The sequence below is a fragment of the Motacilla alba genome, chromosome 11 (genome assembly GCF_015832195.1).
Source record: "Motacilla alba alba isolate MOTALB_02 chromosome 11, Motacilla_alba_V1.0_pri, whole genome shotgun sequence".
Classification (NCBI taxonomy): domain Eukaryota; kingdom Metazoa; phylum Chordata; class Aves; order Passeriformes; family Motacillidae; genus Motacilla; species Motacilla alba.
The window spans coordinates 20,098,720-20,125,316 of record NC_052026.1 but is presented as its reverse complement, the minus strand read 5'-3'; the positions used below and the strand labels follow the sequence as shown (position 1 = coordinate 20,125,316).

The 26,597-nt window shown below is 62.1% G+C and overlaps 2 protein-coding genes across 2 annotated transcripts; both read right to left on the bottom strand.

The window, feature by feature from the left end:
- Positions 1-77: 77 nt before the first annotated feature.
- Positions 78-3,930, bottom strand: HAS3 (hyaluronan synthase 3). Its single transcript, XM_038148467.1, has 4 exons — positions 3,896-3,930; positions 2,463-3,083; positions 1,847-1,948; positions 78-1,764 (listed from the first exon to the last, which is right to left on the bottom strand). The coding sequence occupies exons 2-4, from the start codon at positions 3,081-3,083 to the stop codon at positions 841-843; spliced, it is 1,647 nt and encodes a 548-aa protein (XP_038004395.1). The 5' UTR covers positions 3,896-3,930; the 3' UTR covers positions 78-840.
- A 712-nt stretch (positions 3,931-4,642) lies between these two features.
- TANGO6 (transport and golgi organization 6 homolog) lies at positions 4,643-25,621 on the bottom strand. Its single transcript, XM_038148063.1, has 17 exons — positions 24,918-25,621; positions 24,580-24,696; positions 23,713-23,839; positions 22,889-23,013; positions 22,283-22,445; positions 21,681-21,763; positions 20,080-20,192; positions 18,623-18,799; positions 17,095-17,221; positions 16,407-16,586; positions 13,182-13,316; positions 11,489-11,947; positions 11,242-11,299; positions 9,667-9,819; positions 7,617-7,768; positions 6,555-6,668; positions 4,643-5,912 (listed from the first exon to the last, which is right to left on the bottom strand). Exons 1-17 carry the CDS (start codon positions 25,611-25,613, stop codon positions 5,736-5,738), a joined length of 3,156 nt encoding a protein of 1,051 aa, XP_038003991.1. The 5' UTR covers positions 25,614-25,621; the 3' UTR covers positions 4,643-5,735.
- Between the last annotated feature and the right edge of the window lie 976 nt (positions 25,622-26,597).

The window sequence follows — 26,597 nt, the reverse complement described above, 5'->3', positions numbered from 1 at the left end:
GGGAGGGGAAAGTTGGGAAGCACCTTGCCTAAATCCCCATCTCCCCACTGCTGGGAAGGTAGCGGGGTGGGAGCAACGGGGCCGTGGGTTGGCCAGAGCATGACACGGCCCCAGAGGCTGTCCAGCATCGCCCCGGCCGGCACACAGCCCCCCCAGTTTTCCCAGTCTCTCCATGCCAGGATCCCCCCTTGGCTCTTTGGCAAAGCTGAAGGAAGCTGCTGCCCTCCTGGAGCAGCCAGACCCCCCGGAAGGCCTGGGGGCTGCCCGTGGGTACGTGCCAGCACGCAGCCGTGGGGCAGAGGCGGCACCAGCCAGCAGCGCTGGCACCGTGCCGACAGAGACTGTGTGTCCTGGGGGTGGGAAGTGCTGTAGCACCACGGAGGTGGGACTGAAATCCCTGTAAAAAGCACCGAAGGGCGGAAGGTTCTGGAGCGGGGTGTGGGGAGCGCGGCCAGCAGCGCTCCACACCAGGATGCTCCATAGGGCACAGCTGGGATGGAGCTGGCAGCACCTGGCTGGGTGATGGGCAGCCCTGGCTCGGCTTCTCTGTGGCCAGCTTGGGGTGGAAAAATGAAAAGATAGGAAAAGTTTGCATCTTAATAAAGGGAAAAAAAGCGAGATTTCAAGATCTGGTGAGAAATGCCGAGGGTTGGGAGCGCTCAGCGCTGCCCAGCAGCTCCGGGATTGGGAAAAAGGGGACTGGGGGTGTTCACTCCGGCATGTGGGATCACCCCAGCACCTGGTGGTTCCGGGACGGGGAAGAGGGGACGGCGGCGGTTACCCCGACACGTCGGATCACCGTGGCACGTGGGATGAGCCTGGCACGGGACCACCCCACGGTCAGACCTCAGTGAAGACCAGCCCACACTGCTCCTGCCTCTTGCCGCAGCGGCGGGCAACGATGGCCAGGTAGAGGGTGAGCAGGGCCACCCAGTAGCAGGCATAGAGGATGGCACCCGAGACGAGGAAGGCCACCTCGGTCTCGCTGAAGAGGTCCTGGCTGTAGGCGGTGTAGGCCAGCCCGCCCAGCAGCACCGCCACCCACACGGACACTGGCAGCAGCCCCACGAAGTTCACCACGATGGTGCGGCGCCCTGAGGTGCCCCAGCCCGACTTGTTGATGGTGGCAATGGCGAAGATTTTGGCGGGCAGCAGGCTGGACATGTAGAGGAGGGCGTAGAGGGACATGAAGATCATCTCGGCGCTGCCGCGCAGGAAGCAGGCGTAGGTGGCCTTGATGACGCCCACCAGCTGCACCGTCAGCAGGAACAGGAGGATGTTCCAGACGCGGCCGCGGTAGAAGAGCTGGATGACCGTGGCGATGAGGAAGAAGGGGAAGAAGCCGGTGACCACCGACTCGTAGGTCATCCAGAGGTGGTGCTTGTGGAACCAGAGCGCGTTGTAGAGCCACTCGCGGAAGTAGGACTTGCTCCAGCGGGTCTGCTGGTTGAGCCAGCGCAGGTACCGCGTGGGCGTCTCCGTCAGGCACTTGGAGCGAGCCGTGTACTTGGTCCGGTAGCCCAGGCTGAGCACGCGGTTGGTGAGGTGCCGGTCGTCCCCGAAGCTGCACTTGCTGCCCAGGAAGGTCTGGTGGTACCAGTCCTCGAGGAACTGCTGCAGCAGCGCGTTGCGGTACATGCCCAGGGGGCCGCTGATGCACTGCACGCACCCGAAGTACGACTGGCACGCGCGCTCCACGTTGAAGGCCATCCAGTACCGCACGCTGCTCAGGAAGGAGAGCCACGAGTCGTACTTGTTCAGGATCTGGGGAGGGGATGGATGTGAGCCCCGGCAGCGCTGCAGCCCCCTGGGGCCCCCGGCCCTGCCCTCCCTCACGCCAGGGTACCTGCACGTCGCCGCCGACGCCGCCGACGTGGGGGTCGGCCTCCAGGATGCGGAGCATCTCGGCGGTGCAGGCGGGGTCCAGCACCGTGTCTGAGTCACACACCTGGGGGCAGAGGGAACGTCGAGCCCCGCTCCCGCCGCCCACGCGCGCCCGGCAGACAGCCCAGCCCACAGCCAGGCAAGCCTGAGCCACGGACGGCGAGACCAGGCAGAGCCCCGGAGACCGGCAGGCGATGGAGGGGAGCAGAGCACCCGGTGGTACTGGGGCACCGCTGCCCAGGACACCCGTCTCTGGCTGCTGGCACTGAGGGAGGACCCGTCCCAGTCACCACAGGTGGGCACCCCGTGCCACACTGTCCCACGGGATGACACCATAGCAGGCCGTGTGCTGAGGAGCAGATGGGACACCCATGGGCAGCAGCGTGGGCAGCACTCAACACCTCAGCCACCCCAGCGCCAGCAGCCCCCAGCCCTGGCGGCTTTTGGCCAGCGCACGGGGCCAGATCTGGTGCCAGGCACTCAGGTGCTACTGGGGATTCCCGGGGCTGCTCCCGTTCCACCCACAGCCCCTCCGGCCAGGACGCTCACGGCCCACGTCCCCCAGCCCGTGCATGCACCTGGATATAGTCCACGGAGTCTCCGAGCGCCCGGAAGGCCGTGTACATCACCTCCCGCTTGCCGCCCCACTTCTGCAGGATGCAGGAGTAGGTGTTGCTGCGGACCAGCGCCTGAACACGGGCCAGCCCTTCCCGCAGCCCGGCCTCCGTCTCCCCCTCGCCCCACGCGTGGAAGTTGCTCCTCCAGATGTAGCTGCCGGAGTGCTCGGAGCCCATCACATCGTGGAAGATGTCCAGCATGTAGGTGTCGTCGGGGCCGTTGCCGTCCACCACCATCACCACTTTGAGGTCGGGGAAGGCGATGCGCTTGACGGAGCGCAGGCACTTGGTCAGGTAGTCGGGATCCTCCTGGAAGGCGGCGATGCAGAGGGCCACCGAGCGCCCCGGCCGCACCGGCTGCCCCTCGCCCCGCATGCGCCGGTGCTCCAGGAAGGCGAAGAGGCTCTGGATGAAGAGGTGCAGCCCCAGGATGGCCCCGTAGAGCCCGAAGGAGAGGTAGTGCTTCTCCGTGTGGATGAACTGGTACCCTGTGACGTAGGCGGCCAGGATTCCCCCCAGCACCGCCACGGCGAAGAGGCTGGTCCCCACGACACGCAGGGCCGTGGAGAGGCTCCCTGGCATCTGGGGGGACACGGGGCGCCATCAGGGCGGGGGGACATCCTCCCCATCAGGTCACCCAGAACGCGAAAGCGGGGTGGCCCTGCTCCTCTGCTGCCCCACGGCCACCCTGTCCCTCGCCGGTCACCGGTTTGGGGGTGACACCTTCCCAGCGCCTCCGCGGGGCCAGAGGAGGTGCGGGGGTCCCACACGCCCCACCGTGTGCGGTGCCAGGTGGGGTGCAGGGGTCCCAAGTACCCCACTGAGCGCAGCTCCAGCACCCCCCATCCCCCCGAGCAGGAGCACGGCTGCTCGCAGGCGATGGCCGGGCTGGAGGACAGGGAAGGGCACGGGGATGTCAGGGACCGGGATGTCCCCGGGGAAACCGCGGCCGCCCGGAGCCCTCCTCCACCGGAGCGCGTGCGGCGGGACCCCCGGCTGCGGGGATGGCAGCAGCCGGACCCCCGCCCGCTGCGGGATGGGACGGGCAGCGCGGTCAGGACGGGGCTGCGGAGGCGCACCGGGACGCGGGCAGGGGGTGCGGGCAGGTCGGGGGTGCACGAGCACGTGCGGGGGTGCGGGCAGGGCGCGGAGCCACCCCAGGGACCCCCGGCACCCCCCGGGCAGCCCCCCCGGGGCAGCCCCCCGCTCCGGCTTCCCCCCGCTCCCGCAGCCCCCGGCGCTCCCGGCTCCTCCCGGTCCCGCAGCCCCCGGCGCTCCCGACTGCCCGTTACCCCCGGCCCCGCAGCCTCCCGTGCTGCCGGTCTCACGGCACCGCGGGGCACCCCGAGCCGGCACCGGCGGGCCGTGAGGGAAAAGGAGGGACCGGGACTCACCGTGGAGGTGCCGGTGGTGGTGCCGCCGCTCCCCACCCGCCGCCGCCGCTGCGCGCCCGGCCCGGCCCGTGCGGCCCCTTTATACCGCGGCGGGGCCGGCACCGCCCGCAGCCCGCGGGGGCCCCGCCCGGCACCGGCACCGGCACCGGCACCGCCGGCACCGCCCCCGGCACCAGCACCGGCACCGGCTCCAGCTCCGCCCGCAACCCCCGCGAACCCGCCTCGCACCGGCAGTACCTGGCACCGGCCCCAGCCCTGCACTGCGGGAGTGATGACCGGCACCGGCGGCACCGGCAGCACCGGCGGCACCGGCGGCACCGGCATCAGCAGCACCAGTGCTGCACCGGCACTGGCACCATCGCAGGCATCACGGCACAGCTGCTATACCGGCGGCACCGGCAGCGGCTCCGGTGCTGCACCGGAACCGGCATCACCGTCACCCGGCACTGGCATCGGGTGCGGGCAGGGCACGGAGCCAGCCCCAGGAGACCCCCGGCAGGCGCTCGGGGGGGAGGAGGCACTGGGAAGGTGTCACCCTGTCACCCCCCAACCAGTGACCGGTGAGGGACAGGGACCGGCCACTCCATCTCCCCCCGCCCCACTCTTGAGACCCCTCTCATGACACCCATGTGTCACCTTCCTGTGCCACCGTGTCCCCCCGCGGCATAAGCCAAACGTGTCACCCTGTCCCCGTGGCTGGTGGGTGCCAGGGCAGTACAGGGTCATCCCGGGGACAGCAGCACTTTGTCCCTGCGCCGGCCTGACGGCAGGGGACAGCCAGCTCCCGGAGGGGCCATTCTGAGTCTGCAGGAGGCACAGCCTCCACTCGGGGCTCAAATTCAGCACTTTTGGGTTTCTCAGCCCAGCCGTGTCCGGCTGTGCTGGGAGCTGGGTGTGAGGTAATGCCAGGACTGGGCCCAGAGACTCCGAGCACCAGGAGCTGGGAAAGGGGATCCCTGCAGCAGGAGCACCCCGGCTGGGGACATGGCCAGGACTCCCAGCCTTGCAGGGAAGGGGGGGTGCTGGACATCCCACGCTTGTCAGGACACAGGGCAGCTGGGAAATGGGCTCTTGGGGCTGTGCACGGTGGGGCTGGGCTGCCAGGGGAGCAAGGGGGCCACCAAGCTGGGTCCCTGAGGCCTCTGCTCCCCCCACACTGAGGGTGTGCAGCAGCTCCCGGGGCAGGAATGGGGCCCACGGTGCTGCAGCACTCATGGGGACTGCCCTGCCTGGAAGGAGGTGGTTCTGATGTTTGGGTATCCCTGAGCACATAGTGGCGAGTGGTGGTCCCAGCCAGGTACCCTGCAGGGTCTCTTAGCCCCTCCTCAGCATGGAGGGGCTCTTGGTGCCACACCAGAGGGGCCCATGCTCACACCCTGTGGTGCAGGAGCCCCCAGACTCTTCAGCATTCTTGTGGTGTGAGTAGTGCCAAGGAGGGGACACAGAATTCCCCTCTGGGGGTACAGACAGCAGTGCCCCCCTCCCTCCTGACTCCCCTTGGGAACAGCCACACATTTGGAGCTGCCTGGCCAAAGGGAGCCTGAAGCACTGGCGCTGCCAGCTGCCTGCCCACGCCAGCGCTCACCCTGGGGGCGATGCCCACCCTTCCACAGGACACAGGGTCTGGGACACGAACATGATGGCACCCGTGAGCTTTGCGTGGCCCCACAGACATCATGGACACAGGGCTGAGCACGTCTCAGTTTAATCCCACACCTCGTGCCAGCGAGGCTCCCCTCCCATCCGACACCGCCAGCGGCATCCTGGAGGGCACGGCGAGCCCTGGAGGGCACGGCCTGACCCCAGAGAGGAACAGTTCATTTCCACGGGCTCAGCCCCGCTACGGCAGCACCACGATCTTCTTCTCCAGCGTCTGCGGGGGGAACAGGACCCTCCTCATGGCAGCGTCCAGCTCCTCCAGGGCCAGCTGTGCGTGCAGCACCGTGGCGGCGTCGCGCTCGGCCGTGGCCACGTGCTTCAGCAGGCGGTACAGGTCCCGCAGCACGTCCCGCAGCACCTGGGCACGGCACGGGCAGGGAAGCGTCAGCACCGCCCCTCGGCGAGTCCCGGCAGGCGCGGGGCTGCCCCTTCCCCCGGCGCTGCCGCTGCCGGGACACCGCGGCACCAGCCACCGCAGCCGCGGCCCCCCGTGACTCAGTTTCCCCACATGCCGGCAGCACGTTGCGGCGATCCCGCAGCCCAGGGGCACGGGGGCATGTCGGGATCCTGGCTGTGGGGATTCCCGCGGGGAACTGGCTGTTTCCCCCACGGGAGCTGAGTCCCAACACGCTTGTTACTGGGAACTGCGGAGGGAGGCCACAGCGGCGGAAAAACCGGGCATTTCCAAGTCAAATCAGGGATGAACAACTCCCACAGCTCCCAAGAGCTGGCACTGCCCCAGCAGGGCAGGGCACTGTCCACGGCACAGCCCAGCAGCTCAGAGGGACACCCCCACAAAGCCTCTCTTCCCCAGGATCTGTTGAGGGAACCCTTCAGTGGGGGATGCCCCAACTGGACATCTCAGTCCCTTGGAACTTTCCCTGGAGGCTGCTTGGGAATGAGCCCTGCAGCCCCTACAGAGCATGGGCCCTCCCCAAGGTGTGCCCAGGAGCCCCTGGGGGGCTGTCCCTGCCCCAGGGACAAGCAGGGGCTGACCCACCTCAGTGACCTTCTCACTCAGCCCCCGCAGCAGCAGCACCACCACGTGCACGGCAGCTCTTCGCACTTCAGCCTCGGGGTCTGTCCGGGCTATGGCCGTCACACAGCAGGTGACCTGCGGGGACAGAGCAGGGGGGCATCATCAGGGACTGAGAGATGCAGGGGATCCCATGGAAGCAGCCGCTGACGTGCTGGCAATGTCCCAAGGACGAGGATGGGACCCCCCTGCCCTGCTGGGTGCGGGCTCTGAGCAGCTCCCGGCAGGGCCAGGCGGCACATGGATGCCTCAGGAAGCTGTGTAAGAGTCTGTATAAAAATCAGGCAGAGCCAAAGGAATCTAATTAAATCCCGGCAGTGACAGCCGGGAGAATTAGCAGAGCTCGCACCTTCCCAAAATAGCAGCGTGTGGCTCACTGGCATCGCATCAACTGCCGGGATCCACCGGCGCCGAGCGGGAACGGAGGGGAGCAGCCCCAGTGCCAAAGCCATGGTGTCTCACTCCAGGAGCACCGGAGGGGGTGGGGGTGTGAAGCTCTGGCTCCCGCGGGGCACAGACCCATCGCCTCCAGGGCTGCTGGGCCCCTGGGAGCCGGGCTCACCCCACTGGGATCTCCCAGCAGCTCCTGAAGCTCACCCACAGCCTGCAGCCGGGGCAGGTGAGGGCCAGCTCCCTGATACTGATGGTACCGATAATGACAATTAAGATAACGGGAGAGTAACAAGGTGTCATTAAGCGGGAGGTGTCTCTGGCAGGCACCGCTTGTGCCCCCAGGTCTCCTCTGGCAATGGCTGCCATGGGTGGAGCAGGCACCTAAAAATCAGGGCTAGAAGGCTAGAACCTCCTAGTGTTTGCTCCAGGCCCCGTGACTTTTATACTCCACAATATCAGCAATTATCACTCATGTCCTTTACGGAAATGTCCCGTTTCCATATGGAAATGTCCCATTTCCATGTCCTCAGCAGCCCAGCCATGTGCTAACAAATGCGCTCGTTAAGGAGAGGCCCCGTGCTCCCCGGGCAGGGTGCTCCCCGGGCAGGGTCGGGGGAAGGATGGAGCCGGTACCTCCTGGATGATGGAGCCCAGCTGGAAGCCGAGGTGCTGGCAGAGCTCGCCCAGGTTGGAGAGGCTGCTGGCCCGCAGGGCACTGTCGGGGTCCCGGGCACCCCGCAGGAAGGCGCGGATCAGCGGCTCCCGGTGCTGGAACACCATGTCCCCTGCAAGGGAGAGCAGAGCTCTGTGCCACCAGCATGGAAAGGCCCGCCCTTCCTGCCAAAGCCCCGGCTCCTTTGGGAGCACATGGGTTGGGCATCTGCCCTGCAGCACCGCTGAACAGCTGGATGCAACATCTGGAGTGTGGCGTGTGCCCCCCAGCACACACTCCATGGCACAGAATTTGGGGCTCTTTGGCACATTCCAGTCCTCCCATGGGGTCACTCACGGTGCTGCAAACACACCAAGTGTGACTCTCAAATTCTGGCATCACCCAGACCCAATCCCCTGCCCCAATTAGCACACAGAGGTGCTGTGGACGTGTGAGCTGCTAATGGGAGTTCACGCCCGTGCTCAGCATCTGCAACCATCCCAGGAGTGTGGTCATCCCACAGGAGCTGAGCAGCTGTGTGCCCCACGGTGTGGACACACCTCCTACCGGGCAGGGCCTTGAGGGCTGGAAAGAAAGCTCCAGAAGGCCAGCTGGCCTGGGAGTTCTGTTTTTCCAGCCCTCTCAAGCTCTGGAAACTCCTCGGACAATGGTGTCCTGCCACAGGCAAAGGCAGGGGGGTGGATGCCTTGGGATGCCCCCGGGTGTGGAGCTGGAACGATCCTTGTGGGCAGTGGAAGCCCCCCATCACCCTGCACGTGGGGGCTCAGGCTGGGGACTGGCGCAGGGTGGGGGAGCACAGGGCAGCGCTGTGATGCCAAGGACCTGCTGGGAATGTGTCATGCTCTGTGCCTGCATCCCAGCACTTGGAAGCACAGCAGCATGAGCAGCGCAGGGTGATCTGAGTGGGATCCCCTCCAAAGGCAGCAGTGCACCAGCCTCTGTGCCAGATGGCTACAGAAGGAGCACGCAACACTTCCTTTCCCCTCCTAGATAGGGAAAGCCACTCCAGGGGACAGAAAACAGGGCTGGGCACAGGGCAGGAGGGAGGCACGACAGTCTCTTGGCAGAGCAGGATTGCTCAGAGCCACAGAGAGCTGTGGAAAGATCCTGGAAGCGCTGGATAAATCCTTGCTCTCAGATGCTGAAGCTTTGCAACAGAAACAACCCGGTGCAATTTGTTCTATAAATACGCCAGCGAGCCGGGACGCGCCGGAGCAGCCGCCCGCGGCAGCGGCACCGCGGCGAGCAGGGATGTGGCAGCATGTGCCACCATCCCGGGGCAGCTGCCAGGGGCAACCTGAGCTGGACCAGACACCTGGACATCGCCTGGGGAGGTCTGGGACTGAGGGGCTCTGAGCTGATCGCTGGAGCCCCACAGGACACAGCGGGATGCCCTGAACCCATCCCAGCAGCGAGGATGGATGGTGGCACAGCCAGGCACTGATGCCACAGCTGGCAGAGCCCAGGGATGCCACTAGTGCCAGGGAATGTGGCACAGGCCACAGGAGAATCACAGGGACTCAGGGGGTCCTGGCTCTTCGGGGGCATCCCCAGCCAAGGCACACAGGGCCCACCGGTGACCAGGGAGCTCTGCCTGGCTGCCCCAGCACCGTGGACACCGGCTGCCACCTCCCTGGCCATGTTCAGCTCCAGCTGTGTGCTCCCGCTGGCCAGGCCTCCTCCACAGAGTCAGACGAGGCATTTTAGGACGTGTCCCAACAGCAGATGCCAGAAAGGCATCATCCAGCTTCTACCTCTGAGCCCGGCGTGTCCGGGCGCTTCCCGGCAGCCTCAAGCCCGGTGCTGCCGACCGACGGGATGGTGGGCTGCTGGCAGGACCCTCATCCTGCTCCTGCTGCTGGCAGACCCCAGCCAGCTTCTCTTTGGCTTTCAGACCCTTCCCACCTTCTGACAACCAAAGTCCCCCTGTGGGCTCTCCCTCTGGTGATGGTGAGGCTGAGCTGTGGCTGCTGGCAGCAGGCAGTGCCATGCCCACGGCCATGGACTCACCCAGCGCCCGGGTGACACGCATCAGCACCTCGCCCAGCTTCATCCTGGTGACAGCGGCCACGGTGTCCTCTTTGCCCTGTGCTGGGCACTCGTACCGTGCCAGCAGGACGGGCAGAATCCGCTCTGGATACTCACTGGAGAGCAGGGCAACGCCTGGAGGGGAGAAAAACTGGAAAATCAGTAATTTAGCAGCTGGCAGCAGGTGTCCACTCACTGCTGCTGGGTATGCCCTTTGACCAAGGGAGGAGCTGCTGCACTGGGGGCAGCCGGGCACTGCAGCTAGTGCTTGGGCACAGGGTCTGGTCACTGCTCCCAGCTCTTGGCCATCAGTGCCAGCGTGTCTCTGTCCCTGCTGGATTTACCTGGCCCAGACTGGGAGCAGGAGCCAGTGCGTGCTGCATGCCTGCTGCATCTCCTGGGGCTGATGAGAGATCAGATCCCAGATGCAGGGATCAGACCCTTCTCCGGCTCCAATGCCCTCCCCTGAACACACTCCAGCCCCTCGATGACTGTCTGGTCACGAAGGGCCCAAAACTGACCCTAGGATTCCAGGTGTGATGTCCAGCCCATCAGGAACACATCACCGGAGTCCGGCTCCACGAAACCCAGCGGTGCCACGAGCACGGGCTCAGCCCAAGCCCCGCTGCTGTGACAGGGAGCAAGCGGGATCCGGGCACCCATCTGGCACGGCCCCCAGCCCCGCGCTCGGCACGGCTCGGCTCGGCACGGCACAGGTGCCGGCTGAGTCAGTGCTGCAGGAGCCGCATCAGGGTTAATCAGCGGCGGCGGCAGCTGCTCCGGCATTAATCACCGGGACGGTTACAGCCCTGTGCTCCAGCCCTGGGCAAGGACAGGCCCGTCCCTCTCAAGACCGTACAGGCAGCGGGAAGCACGGCATCAACTCCCTTCCCAGCCGCTGCCAAAGGTTACCAACCCCACGGCAGCGGTGCCAGCGTGGCCGCGGGCCAAGGGAATGGCACACATCCCCTCCACGGAGCCCCGGGCACTGCGGCCATGCATTGTCACACGGGACACGCACGTCACCGGCGCGGAAGCACCTGCCTGCAGATCCCACGGGCAGCCCGGAGCTGCGGGGCTGCGCCGAGCGTGCTGGGGCAAGCACTGACCTGAGGGTTTCCTAGGAAGGGGTGTGAGTACTCAGGAGCTGCCACCTTGGCAGAGCACTGAGGGAGCACCAGTGGGTCCCCCATGTCCCGCTCCTCTGCCAGGCTCAGCTGAACAGACCCCTCTGGTGTGTGCTGGGGCTGTGCCCACGCTGCACTGGAACTGCAGCCTCAGCCTGTGGCACAGACCTGGCAAAGAGATGGTGACCAGCTCCAGGGAGTAAGAATAACTGGGAGATGAAGTCTCCAGCTTCAGGAACTCGGCATGGAGCCCACATGTGGCCCCAGGCTTGATGGAACAGCACAAAGCCACAATCTGGGAGGGCAGGAGATGCCAAGCCCTCAGCCTCCTCATGGCTCTCCTGCTCTTCACTCCCAGGGTGCAGAACCTCCACAGCACAAAACCTTCCCTGACAAAGGGCTGGCACTCGCCCGGACAGGCACCGCTCACCTTGGATGGCCGAGAGGTAGACAAAGGCGTCCTCGTGCTGCACATTCTCCAGGAACACCTGGAAGGAAGGAAGGAAGCAAAGTGCCACCAGCAGCGACCCTGGGCTGGGCCAGCAAGGCCAGATGGCTCCAATAATTGTGACCATCTCCTGGCTGATGGCCTGCTCAGCGCCAGCTCTGCTGGTGGGGGACACAGCAGGGGACAGGGACCAAGGCAAGGGACAGGGACCACAGCAGGAGCCTGGTACCTGCAGCAGCTTCTCCTGCAGCCGAATTGCCTCTGGATCCCGCTGGGTGACCAGGCTGGCGAGGCGGCGCAGGGCAGCTGCCCGGCCGGGGGGCTGGGGGTCGTAGGCTGACACCAGCAGCTCCTGCAGCCCGCCCAGGGCCGGGCTGTCGGCACGTGGGGCTGGAGAGGCACCGGGCTCGGGGCACGTGCTCTGCTCCTCGCTCCTCTCCCGGGGAGCCGGGGGGCTGCCGCGTCTGTGCGGTGCTGGGGGGCTGGGGGCTGTGCCAGCAGGGCTCTGTGCTGCCGTGCCCGTGCCAGCCTTCCTGCCCAGCGTGCCGGGGGAGCAGGCGCCGTGGGTGAGGATGGCGATGCGCAGGTCCGAGGCCAGCTCCTGGGTGAGGGGCTCGGGGTAGGTGCGGGACAGCTCCTCCAGCAGCGGCACCAGCCGCTTCAGCACCGCGAAATCGCTGGATTTCAGCTGGGGGGAGAGGGGCAGCACTGGCACCAATGTAACGAGGAGGGTGGGCATGGGGCGTGGGGGTGAGGAGCCCCAGAGCCCCGTGCCCAGGTCACGAGCTGGCCTCCAGCTCCTCTCAGCCCAGCGCCAATCCCGGCCCTGGCAGCAGCCACGGGAGAAGGTGAGAAGCACATGAACCCGGAGAACAGCAGTGTCTGGGTATGGCACAGTGACAATCCAGGGACATCCCTCCCACCAGCACTGTGCCAGACTTGCCATCAGCCCTGCCTGGAAGGATGCTCCCAGCACAGCAGCCATGACCTGTCCTGAGCTGGAGAAGCTCTTGCCCTAACCTGGATTTAACTGCTAAAACCTGGGATGTGAGGCCTGGAAAAGGGTGCTTCAGCAGAGATTTTGGATGATTGCATAAAACCCCTCGCCTGCTGAAACACAAACAGCTCTGCAGCTCCTTCCAAAGCCTTTCACATTCCATTTTCCAAATTATGTCACTCCCATTAACGCAAAAGTGGGAGCAGGAACTCGCCTGGGAGGGGCCCACTGCAGCCACAAGACTCTGGCTTTAACTTCTCTTCAACTACAGTTCTTTTCCCAGTATTAGAAATTTAGCAATAGGAGACAATAAATGATCTTTTGCTGTTAACAGCTGGATGTTCCTTAGGGCAAATCCAGGCATGAAACAACCCCAGCAGCTCAGCCATGGCAGCACGTTAATGGGCATGCCATTGCTCCCCACGGCAGCTCCACTAAGTGACACACAGCTCATATATATATATAGGTATTACAAGGTAACTGAGAGATATAAATAACAATATAAATATGTATAAAATGTAAATATAAAAGTATAAGGGGATTTTCAAGGGTACAGCCCCCATGGGAAGTTCACAATGCTCTGCAGCCAGAGTCTGCGACCGTGTGGGGATGCAGAGGGTGCAGTGCTGGTATTTAAAGACGCTGTATGTGACTGCACTGCTGTGTCAGTGCCTTTTTAGGAGAGATTATAAATTAGTTAATTGGGCTCTTGGGGGTGCCCTGCTCTGACTGAACCCTTGGTCAGCACCCTGGCACTGCCCCAAGGAAAATAATTACATATCTATGTCTTTATATCTATTTACAGGCTGCGACCGAGCAGGGACCCCGAGCCGGGGCACCCAGCTGTGCCATTGCACCCTCAGCTAGCCGTGGCAGTGCCAGCCCACCTCCCCACACCCCACACCCCTCAAGCTTCGCCCCTCACCTGGACGGCCCCGCCGAGCACGGCGGCCGCGAGCCCCATGGCCATGGCGAGGGTCTGCGCCTCGGCCGCCGCGCCGGGGCCCTGCGCAGGGTGGGCACACGCCCGCTGCAGCACGGCCGCCAGGAACTCCTGCACCTGCCAAGGGAACCGTGTCAGCAGCGGGGACAGCCCAGGGCAGCTCCCCTGCAGCTCCCCTGCCCCTGCACCCAGCCCAGTCCCCCCATCCCACACAGCTCCCCAGCACAATCCCACACAAATGAGTGTCCCTGTCCCACACAGCTCCCCAGCACAACTCCACACAAATGAGTGTCCCTGTCCCACACAGCTCCCCAGCACAATCCCACACAAACCAGACACCCCATCCCACACAGCTCCCCAGCACAATCCCACACAAACCAGTCTCTCCATCCCACACAGCTCCCCAGCACAATCCCACACAAATGAGTGTCCCTGTCCCACACAGCTCCCCAGCACAATCCCACACAAATGAGTGTCCCTATCCCACACAGCTCCCCAGCACAATCCCACACAAATGAGTGTCCCTGTCCCACACAGCTCCCCAGCACAATCCCACACAAACAAGTGTCCCTGTCCCACACAGCTCCCCAGCACAATCCCACACAAATGAGTGTCCCTGTCCCACACAGCTCCCCAGCACAATCCCACACAAATGAGTGTCCCTGTCCCACACAGCTCCCCAGCACAACTCCACACAAATGAGTGTCCCTGTCCCACACAGCTCCCCAACACAATCCCACAAATGAGTGTCTCTGTCCCACACAGCTCCCCAACACAATCCCACAAATGAGTGTCTCTGTCCCACACAGCTCTCCAGGACAATCCCACAAATGAGTGTCCCTGTCCCACACAGCTCCCCAGCACAATCCCACACAAATTCAGGCAGTGTTCAGACACTGCTCTCAGGGATGCACAGCATTTGCATTATTGAGGTGTCCATGCAGGGCCAGGAGCTGGACTCAATGATCCCTGTGGGTCCCTTCTAATTCAGAACATTCTGTGATTCTGTCATTCTGTGAAACCATTCCCATTTTGCTCCTGTTGCTGCCGCCCAATCCCAGTGTGGGCTCAGCCAAGTTGTGTCCACAACTGGGACAAGGTGATGGTCAAACTGGTGGGGTCTCTCAGCTGCAGAAGCCCCTCCTGGGGCTGGAGGAACAGAGGGATCCCAGCTCCATCTCTGCCTCCACCTGACTCCACATGGTGGAAGTTGGGATGGTCCCAAAGGGAAGCTCAAGGTGGGTCTGTATGGAACTGCCCTAGGTAGAGGCTTGGAAATCCCAGAGCCAAGGAGCTCCAGCCCCTGTCTACAACTCTCCATACCAGCCTCCCCCTTACCCTGCACAGCTGACACTCCAGCTGAGCCACTTCCTGCGTTCTCACTTCCTTTGGGATTCTTCCCACAATATTTTTATTCCACATGTAACGATCCTGCCTGGTTGGCATCGGCCCTCTCCACACTTGGCACCAACACCTTTGATCCCACAGGCTTCCTGCCTTCCCAACAGATCCTGAAATTAGGGAGTCGATGTTCTCCATGCCTTATCTTCTCCCAGACAAGCCTGGGAAGGGTTTGGATCAGGGTCACTCCTACCTAACAGGTGTGTTGCAACAGAGGAGGAACTACTGTGTTCCTATTCCAGAAAACAAACTATGAGGGCAACAAGGTCCTCTTGCACCAAATTCCAAACTTCCACCCCCAGGGCACTGGGGGCAGGCAGCATTTCCTCCTCAGCTGCCAGATTCCTTAAGCAAGGAGGGAGGCTGTGAAAAAAGGCTTTGGAAAAGGCTGCATAAAAAGCTCAGGTACCTGCTGGGATAATTATTCCAGAGAAGACATTCCATCAAACAGCAAGTAAGTAAAAAAAAATTGGAATATTTGCTCTCACGACACAGTGACACAGGAGCTGGAGGGGCTGGAGTTATATTTAATATTAAAAAAAAGGAAAATTGTGAATAAATAGCAGTAGATTGCAACTGAGAAAAATTAAAAGTTAAAAAAATAATCTAGAAAAAAAACACTTTATAGTGGGAGGGAAAAAATGAAAAATAAAACACGGGCACAGCTGTGTCTCAGGCAGGAGGAGAGAATCCTTGGTGCAGTGAGGAAATCAAGTTGACCTTGGTTATGGAGGAGAATACATAAATAAAATAAATGTGCAGCTGGGGGGGGCACAGCAGCTGCTGCTCCTGGGCTCCAGCTTTGGAAGGATGAACCCCACTTGCTCCCACCCCATTAGGGCCCCCCAAAGGCCCCGGGGAACCCCAGAGTGCAGAACCTGCTCCAAGCCTGTCCCTGTCCCAGCCCGGGGCCTCGCTGAAACACAACCCCAGGTGGGAGGAGAATGGATTTTTTGTCTGGATTTCTTTGGTGCTGGGTTTTCATCCCAGACTCCCGGCTGGACCCTGAAACCTGGCAGAGCCCTTCCCCGTTTCCCACCACGCCCCTGGGGCCCGGCGGGTGGGTGTGCTGGGAGGCAGGTGGGGACAAAGCGCCGCTGGCTGTGTCCCCTCTGCTGCCGAGCACACAAAGGCTCCTTTGTCCCGAAGGAAACGTGAGGAAACCTGCCTGAGCCCAGGGCAGCACGGGGAGCTGGCATGGCTGGGGCACTGGGGGAAAAACAGCAATAAAACACAGGATGAGGAAGTGAAAAGCCACCGGATCTGCAGGGGATCTGCAGGGGATGCCAGGCTGCCCTCACGTCCAGCTGCCTTCCCAGCCGACCCCACCCTGGGCAGGCTCAGGGGGAAAGATTTTAAATATCCTTTTTGGGACTAAGGGGCACCAGTGGCCCTTGAAATGACAATATTTAATAAATTTGGCACTGCCTATTCGTGAATGTATGAGCAGTCATGCCAACCAGGTTGCTCCCATCAAACCTGGCCTTGGATACTTCCAGGGATGGCACAGCCACAGCTTCTCTGGGCAACCTGTGCCAGGGCCTCAGCACCCTCACAGGGAGGAATTTCTTCACTGTACCCCTTCTAACCCCGCCTCTGTCAGGGGGAAGCCATTCCCCTTTGTCCTGTCACCCCAGGCCCTTGTACAAAGTCCCTCTCCAGCTCTCTGGGAGCTCCTTTAAGGACTAGAAGTTTCTCTGAAGGTCACTCTGGGCCCTTCTCTTCCCCAGGCTGAGCAATCCCAACTCCTTCAGCCTTTGCTCCTGGCAGCGTTGAGCCGATCCCCCGGGCTCTGCCACGACCAACCTGCACGATGTCAGTGAACACGGTGTCGGAGACGCCCTCGCACAGCGCGGCCACCAGCTGCAGGACCAGCAGCTTCCTCCCCTGCCTGGCCTGGTACTGCTCCAGCTGCAGCAAGCTCCCTCCAGGCTGCACAGCTGGCTCTGGAGCCGCCTCGTCCTCCGCAGCCACCTGAGTCAGCTCCTGCCGGGAAGGGAGCGCGGCGAGGCAGCGTCAAACATCCAGCCGGCAACGCCAGCTGACTCCTCACAGCACCACCACCACCTGCCAGCTGCTAGATGAAGGTTTCTGAGAGCTCTCCACAGCTCCTGGGTGTCCCATCCCTATCTCCTCCCGTGACTACGGGCTGGGGCACACAGTCCCAGTCCAACCCAGGCCTGGAGGGAACCGTGGGGGGCTCCGAGGGAGATCAAAGGAAGCAGGTATGGGGCCGCTCTTCTGGAGCCAAGGAAGCAACAGGGATTATTCCCAGCCTCCAACACACTTCAGACATGCTCCTGTAGTTAAAACAGCCCAGGGGAGGATGAGGGTTAACCCCTTCAGGGATAGGGCTGCTCCCACTCCTTGGCTTCCCCCCCAGCACACAGGGCTGCTCCAGGACACACAGGGGGATGATCCCGCTTTTGCCTTCTGCTTGTCCAGGGAACCCCTTCCCACAGGTATGCCCCAACCAGGGGCTGGCTGCCCTCACCTTCAGGCAGTGGATGAAGAAGTCTCCAGCCAGACCACTCTTCTGGCAGTGGGACAGGAGCTCCACCAAGCTCTCCACATGGCACTGCTCCAAGGAGATCTTCTGGTACAGGGCCTCATCTTCATCGCTGCAACAGGTCCCTGCATCAGCAACACAAACGCACCCAGAACCCCCCGACGCCCAGACTCCAGGGCATGGTGAAATCCCAGTCTGCATTTCCCTGGAAGCCTTCCTTCCCAGCACTTCCCAGCAGAGCCTGGAGGCAGCTGAGCCCAGGTCATTTGGGCTCTGCTTATTAACTAACCTGCACTCATTAACAGAAACCATGAGCCCAAAACATACGTTTCATGCATTCCATAAATACCAGGATTAGTGCTGGGTAAGTTAGGCAGTGGTCAGAGCCGTGGCAGCAGGGGCATGGGCAGAGCCAGAGCCAGTAGGGAACAAGTTTAAAGTAGTCCCAGTTCAGCAAGGCAGAGCTGCTTCTAATTCTGGCTCTCCAGTACCTAAAGAGAGTTTATAAAAAGGCTGGAGAGAAACTTTGAACAAGGGTGTGGAGTGACAGGACAAGGGGAATGGCTTCCCACTGACTGAAGGTGGGTTAGATGGGATAATGGGAAAGAATCCTTCCCTGTGAGGGTGGGGAGGCCCTGGAACAGGCTGCCCAGAGCAGCTGTGGCTGCCCCATCCTTGGAAGTGCCCCAGGCCAGGTTGGATGGGACTTGGAGCAACCTGAGATAGTGGAAGGTGTTCCTGCCCATGGCATGGGGCAGAACGAGATGGGCTTTAAGGTCTTTTCCAACCCAAGCCAGCCCAAAATTCTAACCCAGGTCAGGAAAAGCTTGAAAAGAAGCCAAACCAAACGTATTTGTGGGGATTTTGCTCCCAGCACAGCCCTGGGCACAGCTGTGCCTCTGCCTGCCCCACAGTGCTGCCCTGGCCCTCCTGCCAGCTCACAGCCCCTCTCTTTAAACCCAGCCTGCTGCTGCCGGACATCCCAGCCTGCGTGGCTGGAGACTAAAGGCTGCAGTTAATTCCCAGCATGGGCAGCTCTGCCTCCGCTCAGAGGCCATCTGCCCGCGCCACAGGAGCTCCGTGGCCGCTCCGCGACGCTGGCACGGCCACGGTCTGTGCTGCCACCGTGCCACCTGTGCCCGAGGGACTCTGCTCACTGTGTCACCAGACAGGCTCGGCCTGGAGGCTGCAAGATGAATTTGGGGGGTGCTGAGATTGGAAATGCACATCCCCTTCCCAGACGCCGTGCAGGCAGGCAGGGAGTGCACACCAACGCTCAGGTGGAGCGTGATGCTTTGCGTGGCTGGAAGTCAGAGCTCTGCACCGTGTCCAGGGAACCTGGGGGCTGTGCTGGCTCTGTGGGCTGTGTGGAAGTGTCACCTGCCTGAGCCTGAAGGGATGAGACCCTGTGGGATGGCTCTGGCAGCCCCCTGCTTTGCCCAGGCTCTCTGCCAGGCTTCCCTGGAAAGCCCTGGGTGCCGAGTGAGCCAGGGGACTGTCCCACAGCACTCACCTGATGGTTTCCTCCACGACGATGGCAGCACCGCCCTCGCTGCCCACACGGAGCTGGCACTGTGGGTGTAGGGTGGGCACGTGGCTGCTCAGCCCAGCCAGCCCTTCCAGCACAGCCAGGGACTGCTCCCGCTCTGCCTTCTCCAGGAACCACAGCAGGATGTCCTGGCACGGGGAGCTGCCAAGGAGAAAGGAGCCAGTGGTGACACTGCTCTGCCCACTGCACCTTCCCTGCACACGTTTTGGGATGAGGGACATGACTGGAGTGCTCCGGAGCAGCCACAGGCTCTCCTTGGGATGCTCCAGCTCCTGGCTCTGGCAGCTGAAGCGTTTGTGCCTGTTTCTAAGGGAATCAGCAGCACATCCTGCCCTTCTGGCGCTCCCAGATGGAAGGATTTGGGTTCCTCCACACTTCAGGCTGGCAAGGAAGCGCTGTGAACACCCTTGGCACGCCCTGCCTGTGCCTCACGCCGAGGTGACAAGGGCTGGTGGAGGTGCCAAGGGAGAGGAGGAAGGAGATGGGAGCACTGAGGTGGCACAGGGAGCCCTGCCAAGGAAAGAAGCAGGTTAATGAGGTGAAGCAGCCGCACTGGGCCGTGCCAGGGGTCTGGAAACCCGAACACTTCCAGGCAGCTGTGGGTTCAGTCATCCCTGCCAAATTCCTTAGCAAAGGAAGCAGCGACTGCTGGCCCAGCAGCAGCGTGAACTTGGCGCGTCCCACCAGCTTGTCACGGCACTCGCTGCTCTCTGAAGTGATTAACGAGGCCTTTAATATTAAACAGCACAGGCTGTGTCTCCACACACCTTTTAGGGAAAGCCTCACACGCCAGGATCACCAGAGCACCGTGTAACCCCACCAGGAATGTTTTTACCAGGCTGGTGCTACCTCCAGGGAAAGCCTGCGGGGGCCAAGGAGCAAGGACAGCCAGCACCTGGTCACCCCTGTGCCTGCCACGAGTGGCACATGTGGTGCTTCCCACTGTACACACCAGTCATGGGGAGCTGGGCATGGTGAGGGGGATCAGCTGCCAGGATTGTACCAGAGGAGAGTGATCCCAGATTGGAGAATGATCCTGCACTTCCAAGAGGCAGCGCCTAAACTGTTTTTCCAGTTTTTATGCTATTTGTAGATCCCTCCATCCAGTTTCCAGCATCACTACCTCCATCCACGGACAACCACAACCCCTGCTCTAGGCAGAGCCACCCTGTGCTCCCGAGGGCACGCTCACCCCTCCACAGAACATCCTGGCTTCAGGGAAGACAAAAACTGCCATGAGAACAGGCTGCCAGTGAGGCCGTGTGCCCCGCCTGTGGTTACAGCCTGCCTGGAACAGAGCGCTTTGGGATGAGAAGGTGGATCTCTGCTCCTGCCCGTGCCCTGAGCGTGGCTGCTGGAGGTGGGCAGAGCCCAGCAGATGAAACCCCAGCAGCAGAAGCAGAGCACAAACCCTCCCTTACCGTAAGTATGACACATTCTGCTTGGCGAAGGAATAGAGGGAAAACACCACTCCCAGGACTGACTGCAAGGATCCCAGCAGCAGGCTCGAGCTGTCATTCCCAACCACATACACCTACGGAGACAGGGGCACAGCGAGGGGAGTCAAACACCTGCACGGAGCACAGGGGAGCTCAGGAACACGTCTGTGCACAGGGCAGCTATGGGGGAGGATGGTGGAGGGCTCTCAGTCTCTTCCTTCAGGCTGGAGGCTGTCTTCCCTGATTATGCCACATTCCCTATTAAAACCCGCCTTCAGCACCGTCTTTCTCCAGGAATTTGCTTAACCACAGCAGGGCTCCAAGCTACAGGAAGGTTGCAGGCAGTTATTTGGGAAGCCTGCTGCTTACCCAGGGATGCAACAGGGCCCCTGGCATGAGCAAATCTTCATGGAATGACTGTAGATCTCAAACACAGAGATCAGTCACTAGCAGGGCAGCTGGGCTAGTGGGTGCTGAGCTGAGGCAATGGGCTGCTCAGGCTCTGGGGGGGCTGCAGAGGCTCTTGGGGGGGTTGTAGAGGCTCTTGGGGGGGCTATAGGGGCTCAGGAGTGATTGCAGAGCCTTGCTCCCCCCCTCCACCTCATCCAGCACCCTCCCAAGAGGCTGAGAAATGGTCCCCACAGAGCCCTGCCCTGCTCCACTGATGCACACAGACCTGTTTTCATGTGCTAATCCCCACGGAGCCATTCCTCCTCCCCAGACCCTTGTGTACACAAAGCCTCCCGATGAAGCCTCAAGGATGGTTTCTCACTAAGCATCAAATGACACTTGTTAGGCAAGAAACCTCCCCCCAAACCTGGGGTCCCCTCACTAATCTGGCTGCTGTCAGGCCCCCAGTGCTCTGCCATTAAGGAGGGACCCACCCCAACCCCCCCAGCACTGCTCTGGGAGGGAGCAGCCCTCCAGACCGGTCTCTGCCTGCCAGCCAGTTACAACAGATCATTACTGGGAAAATAGACAACAATCCCAGCATTTAAGAGCTTAGCCTGCCTCGGGGCATGCCAGGAAGCAAGTCACCAGCTTCTGAAATTTGAATTCCTGGAGTGGAGATGTCCTTCTGGGTTGGAATGCGCAGCAGGAAGCTGCTGGAGCCTGCAGTGGGGCACTGGGGTTACTGGTGGGAAGGGCAGGAAATGCAGTCATGAGGGGAGGTGGCACAGGAGAGACCTCCACAAAAAGCCCTCATCCTTCACAGGAAGCACAAAGATGGACCTCACCAATCCCTCAAATGCCAGAACCAAGATCTGCGCTCCGAGGAAAGCTTAGAGCTCCTTACAGTGCCTAAGGGGGCTCCAAGAGGGCTGGAGAGGGACTTTGGACAAGGGCCTGGAGTGACACAACAGGAGCAATAACTTCCAACTGCAAGAGGATGGGTTGAATGGGATACTGGGAAGGAATCCTTCCCTGTGAGGGTGATGAGGCCCTGGCACAGCCCTCCTGCAGATGAAGACCAGACAACTGCGCATGACTGCAGGAGACACTGGGTTTGTGTGGCCCAACCCACACTGAACTGCTCACCAGGTCTCAAACCAGCTTTTTGTCACCCAAAGCAGACATGGTACCTTGAGCACATCTTCCACACAGCTGCCCAGCTCTGCCTCTGGCACCAGCACGGCCCCTGCTGTCAAATCCTCCAGTGCCAGCTCTGAAAGCAAAGGGCACAGACATGAGCCCCCCCAAAACAGCCCGCAGCCCCCAGCAGCAGAACTGCACTCCCTGCACCCAAAAGCACTTCCACAGCTCCCTTCCCTCCCCACGGGAACAGACCAGCCCTCATTAGCCATACTAATTGTGCTGCGGTGTCGTAAACCCCCAAGGAGACATGGAAACCAGCACAGACCACAACTCCATGGTGGGTGATTCCCCAGAGAGCTGCTGGCCAGTGCGGGGAACCAACAGCCTCCGTCTGGAAGCCCAGAACAAGGATGTCAGACTGGGAGAGGCTCCCAAGGAGCACGGGGCAGAGCCAAACCGCTCAGCTCCCACACTGCAGCGACCGCACTCAAGCAGGAGTAAATACGGTGCAGCCAGACAAACTGACAAACAGCACAGGGAGCTGGGCTGCCACACTCCCCAGCCTGGCTGCTGGCCTGAGAAAACGCAGGTGGAATGACAAAAACCAGCGAGGAGCAAAAGCAGAGGGCTCCCCAAGGCAGGTAGGCACCTGTGGCCTCGGAGCAGCGGCGCAGCGGTGCCAGCAGGGGCTGGAGCAGGTGCCTCTCTGCCAGCTGTGGCTGCTCCCTGGCCATGCTGAGCAGCGTGGTGGTGGCCACACGCTGGAACTGCCGCGCCGCCACTTTGTCCTGGATGTGCAGCAAGTCCAGGATCTGCAAGGAAAAAGAAACAAGGATCAGCAACCCCTCAGAGGGGACAGCCTGGCGCCTCGCAGCAACCAAGGAGCCACCCATGTGCTGCTTTGCTGTGCAGCTGGCATGACATTCCACGTGTGGAAGAGCCAGTATCCTTCCCACACATGCAGGACACTTCTCTGGGCTCAAACCAGGAGCCTGCACCACTCCCAGAGCCAAAGGCTGGACATAAAAGCTACACACAGAGCTCTGTGTAGCACAGCGCCAAGTCCCTCATGTGATCAGACAACATCATCCAGCATTTCAATAAAACATGGAAAATTCAAGAGTGGAAACATCCTACTGCCAGAAAAACATCTCCTGGCTTGAGCCAGGCCACACTCAAGCAAAAGGAAGAGCCCCAGCACTCTCCAAGCTGAGAGGTGGCTCTGCATTCCCCAGCAGAGGGGACAGGAACTCACCTGGGGGCACACCTGTCTGTAGTAGTCCTCAAGGGACAGGCACTGCTGGGGACAGGCAGCCAGGATCTTCCCAACTGCATCACATTTCTTCCAGTCCAGAGCTGCTGCTTCAGCACCAGCACCACCTAAACAGCAGCAGAAATCCCGGGTCAGCTCCAACCCATGGCCAGCCCTGGGTGAAGCCAGGTGTTCCTAGCCAAAAACCGGATTTTGAGTTTTTATTGCTCTTTCAGGAGACACCTGAACTTAAGGATAGAAAGGGGAAAATTGCTGTGCAAAAGCCTTGATAATGGAAAACAACTCCCACAGCCAGGTGGGTGAGCCAAAAGGTGGGGAGAGGTTGTGCTTGGATGATTGGAGTTGGCCAGATGAGATTTTGGCACTAAAAGCTGTGAGATTCAGCTTGTGGAGAGGAACAGCTTCCTTCCCTGGCAGGACATGGAGAGCAGGGGATGGGATGGGTCTCACTGTCCCTACAGCTCTCACAGCCCAGTGCCCAGCACGGCTCCCACCACACCGGCACTGGAACAGGGCACTCCCCAGGACTGATCCCACTCTGGACACACACAGTGTGTGACTCCATCGAGGCACAAATAGGCTTAGAACCTTCCAGTGTGGCCCTCAAACATAGGTGTATCCCAAATTAGAGCAGTCTGGGAGCTCAGCGCAGTCAAAGTCTGTGTGTCACCATGTCACCTCAGCCTGGCACAAGCCAGCCCCTACATCCAGCTCTTGTGGCTCTGCTCTTCTGGGCCTCTCACGGGATGAACTGTCTCAAGACCCCTCTGAATCTGTGACGCTGGGGCCCAGAGCCCCCCACTCACCGTCTGTGCCCTCCAGGACACCCCGAACCACGGCGTGCACCCCGCCGGGCCTCAGCAGCCTCTCGGAGAGCAGGCGCCCGCAGAGCCGCCGCAGCCAGGCCGGAGCTGCCCCGGCACCCCGACACCTCTGCGAGGGAGCACAGGGGCAGGTGAGGAGCCTGGCTGCACACACCTGCGCCGAGCCCACCCCTGGGCAAACAGCCCATGCTCTGACAGAGCACAGCATTCAGCCTTTGCATTGCTGCTTCACCCAGTGGCACAAAGCAAATCAGGAATTAATGACAGGTCAGCCCTCAGGTGCTTAATATGCTATTCCACCGCTGGAAGTGTTCAAGGCCAGGTCGAACAGGGCTTGGAGTAACCTGGGATGGTGCAAAAGTGCCCCCACCCATGATAGGGAGTGGAATGAGATGAACTTTGAGTTCCCTTCCAGGCCAAGCCATTCTGGGATTCTGTGATTCTGTTAAGGGCATTACCCCACGGGGACTTTCCTAAAACAACACTTAAGAGATTGCCCATCTCCTCCTCCCCAGGATGCTTTGGAACAGCCCCAGAGAGCAGCAGGTGCCCTGTGTCATGCCCGAGTGGGAAGGGTGAGGTTTGGAGGAGCAGAAGCTGTGCTTGGCCGGGCACAGCGGATGTGGGTGCCAAGCCAAGGTGGCACGTGCGGCGATGACAGTCCCCGACACACCCAAACTCCACTCCCGCACGGCAGGGCTGCACCGACACACACCCAGCAGCCTCGCCAGCGCTCGGGGAGTGGTTTTTAAGGTGTAAGAACATTTCCAGAAGAGCAGCATCCGTGGCGCGTGGGAGCCACGGGGGTACGGACCCTGACAGCCCCGTGCCGGGGATGGCCCCGGGTACCTGCTTGGGCTGTCCCTGCAGGACGAGCAGCTCCTGCACCGCCAGCGGCTGGTAAACACGGTCCAGGATGTCCCTCAGGGCTTCCCGGCACTGCGCTCGCTCCGCTTCCGAAACACCCTGGAACAAAACACACCAGGGCTTTGAGAACAGCTCGGCTGGGCACTGAAGCCCCGGTCCCGACGCCGTGCCGGTGCCCCGCAGCCCCTCGGCGGGCTCCGTGCCTCCGGTTCTTTCTCTGACATGGGGAAGGACACCCGGGAGGGACCGCCCGAGGAGCGGGCCGGACACGCACACCGCCACGGGGGAGCGGGGACACGGGGTGCGAGCGTCGCACGGACCTGGCAGAGGGCGGCGGGGCCGTGTCCCAGCCCGCAGAGCCCGCACAGGAGCAGGCGGAGGTGCCGGGCGAGCAGCGGGGCGCCCAGCGCCGGCAGCCGGGCCAGCTCCACCAGCGCGGCCACGGCGGCGAACAGCCGGGCCCCGCGGGTGCCGGGCGGCGGCCCCAGCCCCGGCCCCGGCCCGAGCCCCGGCGGCAGGTGCGGCAGCAGCCCCAGCCCCACGGCGGCCCGCAGCGCCCGCCGCACCGCCCGCTCCTGCCCCACGCTCAGCGTGTCGGCGCCGGGCGGCGGCGGCCCAGCCCCGGGAGCGGCGGGGGCGGCGGGGGCGGCGGCGAGCGCGGCCAGGCGCTCCTTGAGGCACAGCAGCAGCGCCAGCAGCCCGCAGGCCGCCGCCCAGCCCGGCTCCGCGCCCGCCGCCCCGGCCGCCAGCGCGGGCGCCCGGGACAGCACGGCCGCCCGGAGCTCGCGCAGCGCGGCCCAGCCCGCCGCCCGCCGCAGCCGCTCCTCCAGCGCCGCCGCGTTCCTGCGCAGCGTCTCCGGGCACAGGGCGGGCTCCGGGCCGGGCTCGGCAGCGCTGTCGCCATCGCGGGGCGGCGGCCCCAGCAGCAGCTCCAGCGCCTCCACCACACGGGCGGGCTCCGGGCCCGGCCGCGCGCCGGCCGCCATGTCGGGAGCGCCGCCGCCGGGCGCCGCCATGCTGCGCGGGCACGGGAAGGGGCGGGGCCGCCGCCGGCCGCCATGGCGGGGAGGGCGCGCGGGCGGGGCCGCTCCGCCGCCGCCATCTTGGGCAGGTCGGGAACAGGAGGAGGGCGCGCCCGGGGAGCGGGGCGGCACCGGCACAACCGTGAGGGACGGGACCGCGGAAATGGCTCCCGCTGCCGCGGCAAAGGGTGGGTGCGCCCGTGGGAAGGAGTCCTTCTCGCTCCTTGAGAGCGATGAGGCCCTGGCACAGGTGCCCTGAGCAGCTGGGGCTGCGCCTGGATCCCTGGCAGTGCCCAAGGCCGGGCTGGACAGGGCTGGGAGCAGTCTGGGACAGCAGAAGATGTCCCTGCCCGTTACTGATGGAGTTGGATGATCCATAAGGTCTCTTCAAACTCTAACCCTTCCATGATTCCGCTTTCCCTGTGGAGGGGGCCATGGCCACACCTGTGCAGCAGGTAAAGCCTTCAAACACCGGCAGAGCGTCACACAGAGAAAAGTTATTTTTAAAGTGGTTTTCTTAAAACAATTTATTATTTCATTTTTATATAAAAAACATGCAATCAACACTTGGCCACTGCTGGTTTCCCAGCTCACATTAGACCCTTTTCCCATGATAAAAAATACAAACCATGACGACAGCTAAATACAGAGGTCAGGATTTTGGGAAAGCCCTTTGATTTTGGAAAGCACCTTTCAATGACTGCACGCTAATTACAGCTGGCACGACATAGGAGGAAATCAAACCATAATCTGGGGTACAGAAAAATAGAAATCTGCCTGTACATAGGATAATAAAAACAATTTCCTGTGATGATGCGTCTTTGGTCTGTGTTGATTGAGTGCCTTATTGCTTCTCCATTGATGATCTGAGCCTGTGTGGGGCTTGCAGCACGAGGTATTCTGGAGACCTCCAGAGAAACCCTTTTTCCCCCACGGAAAAGGGAAGAAGGACCCGATCCTGGCCCCCACAGCTGGGAG

Bases quoted from the DNA above. Each gene is read 5' to 3' on its own strand.
- HAS3 (XM_038148467.1), bottom strand. From the start codon at position 3,083: ATGCCAGGGAGCCTCTCCACGGCCCTGCGTGTCGTGGGGACCAGCCTC. The intron at 1,949-2,462 runs GTGCATGCACGG...CTCTGCCCCCAG, and splicing joins ACTCCGTGGACTATATCCAG to GTGTGTGACTCAGACACGGT. The intron at 1,765-1,846 runs GTACCCTGGCGT...TCCCCTCCCCAG, and splicing joins GCGTCGGCGGCGACGTGCAG to ATCCTGAACAAGTACGACTC.
- TANGO6 (XM_038148063.1), bottom strand. From the start codon at position 25,613: ATGGCGGCGCCCGGCGGCGGCGCTCCCGACATGGCGGCCGGCGCGCGG. The intron at 23,014-23,712 runs GTGAGTGGGGGG...GCTGCTGTTTAG, and splicing joins TGTCCTGGAGGGCACAGACG to GTGGTGCTGGTGCTGAAGCA. The intron at 21,764-22,282 runs GTGCCTACCTGC...CTTTGCTTTCAG, and splicing joins CCGCTGCTCCGAGGCCACAG to AGCTGGCACTGGAGGATTTG.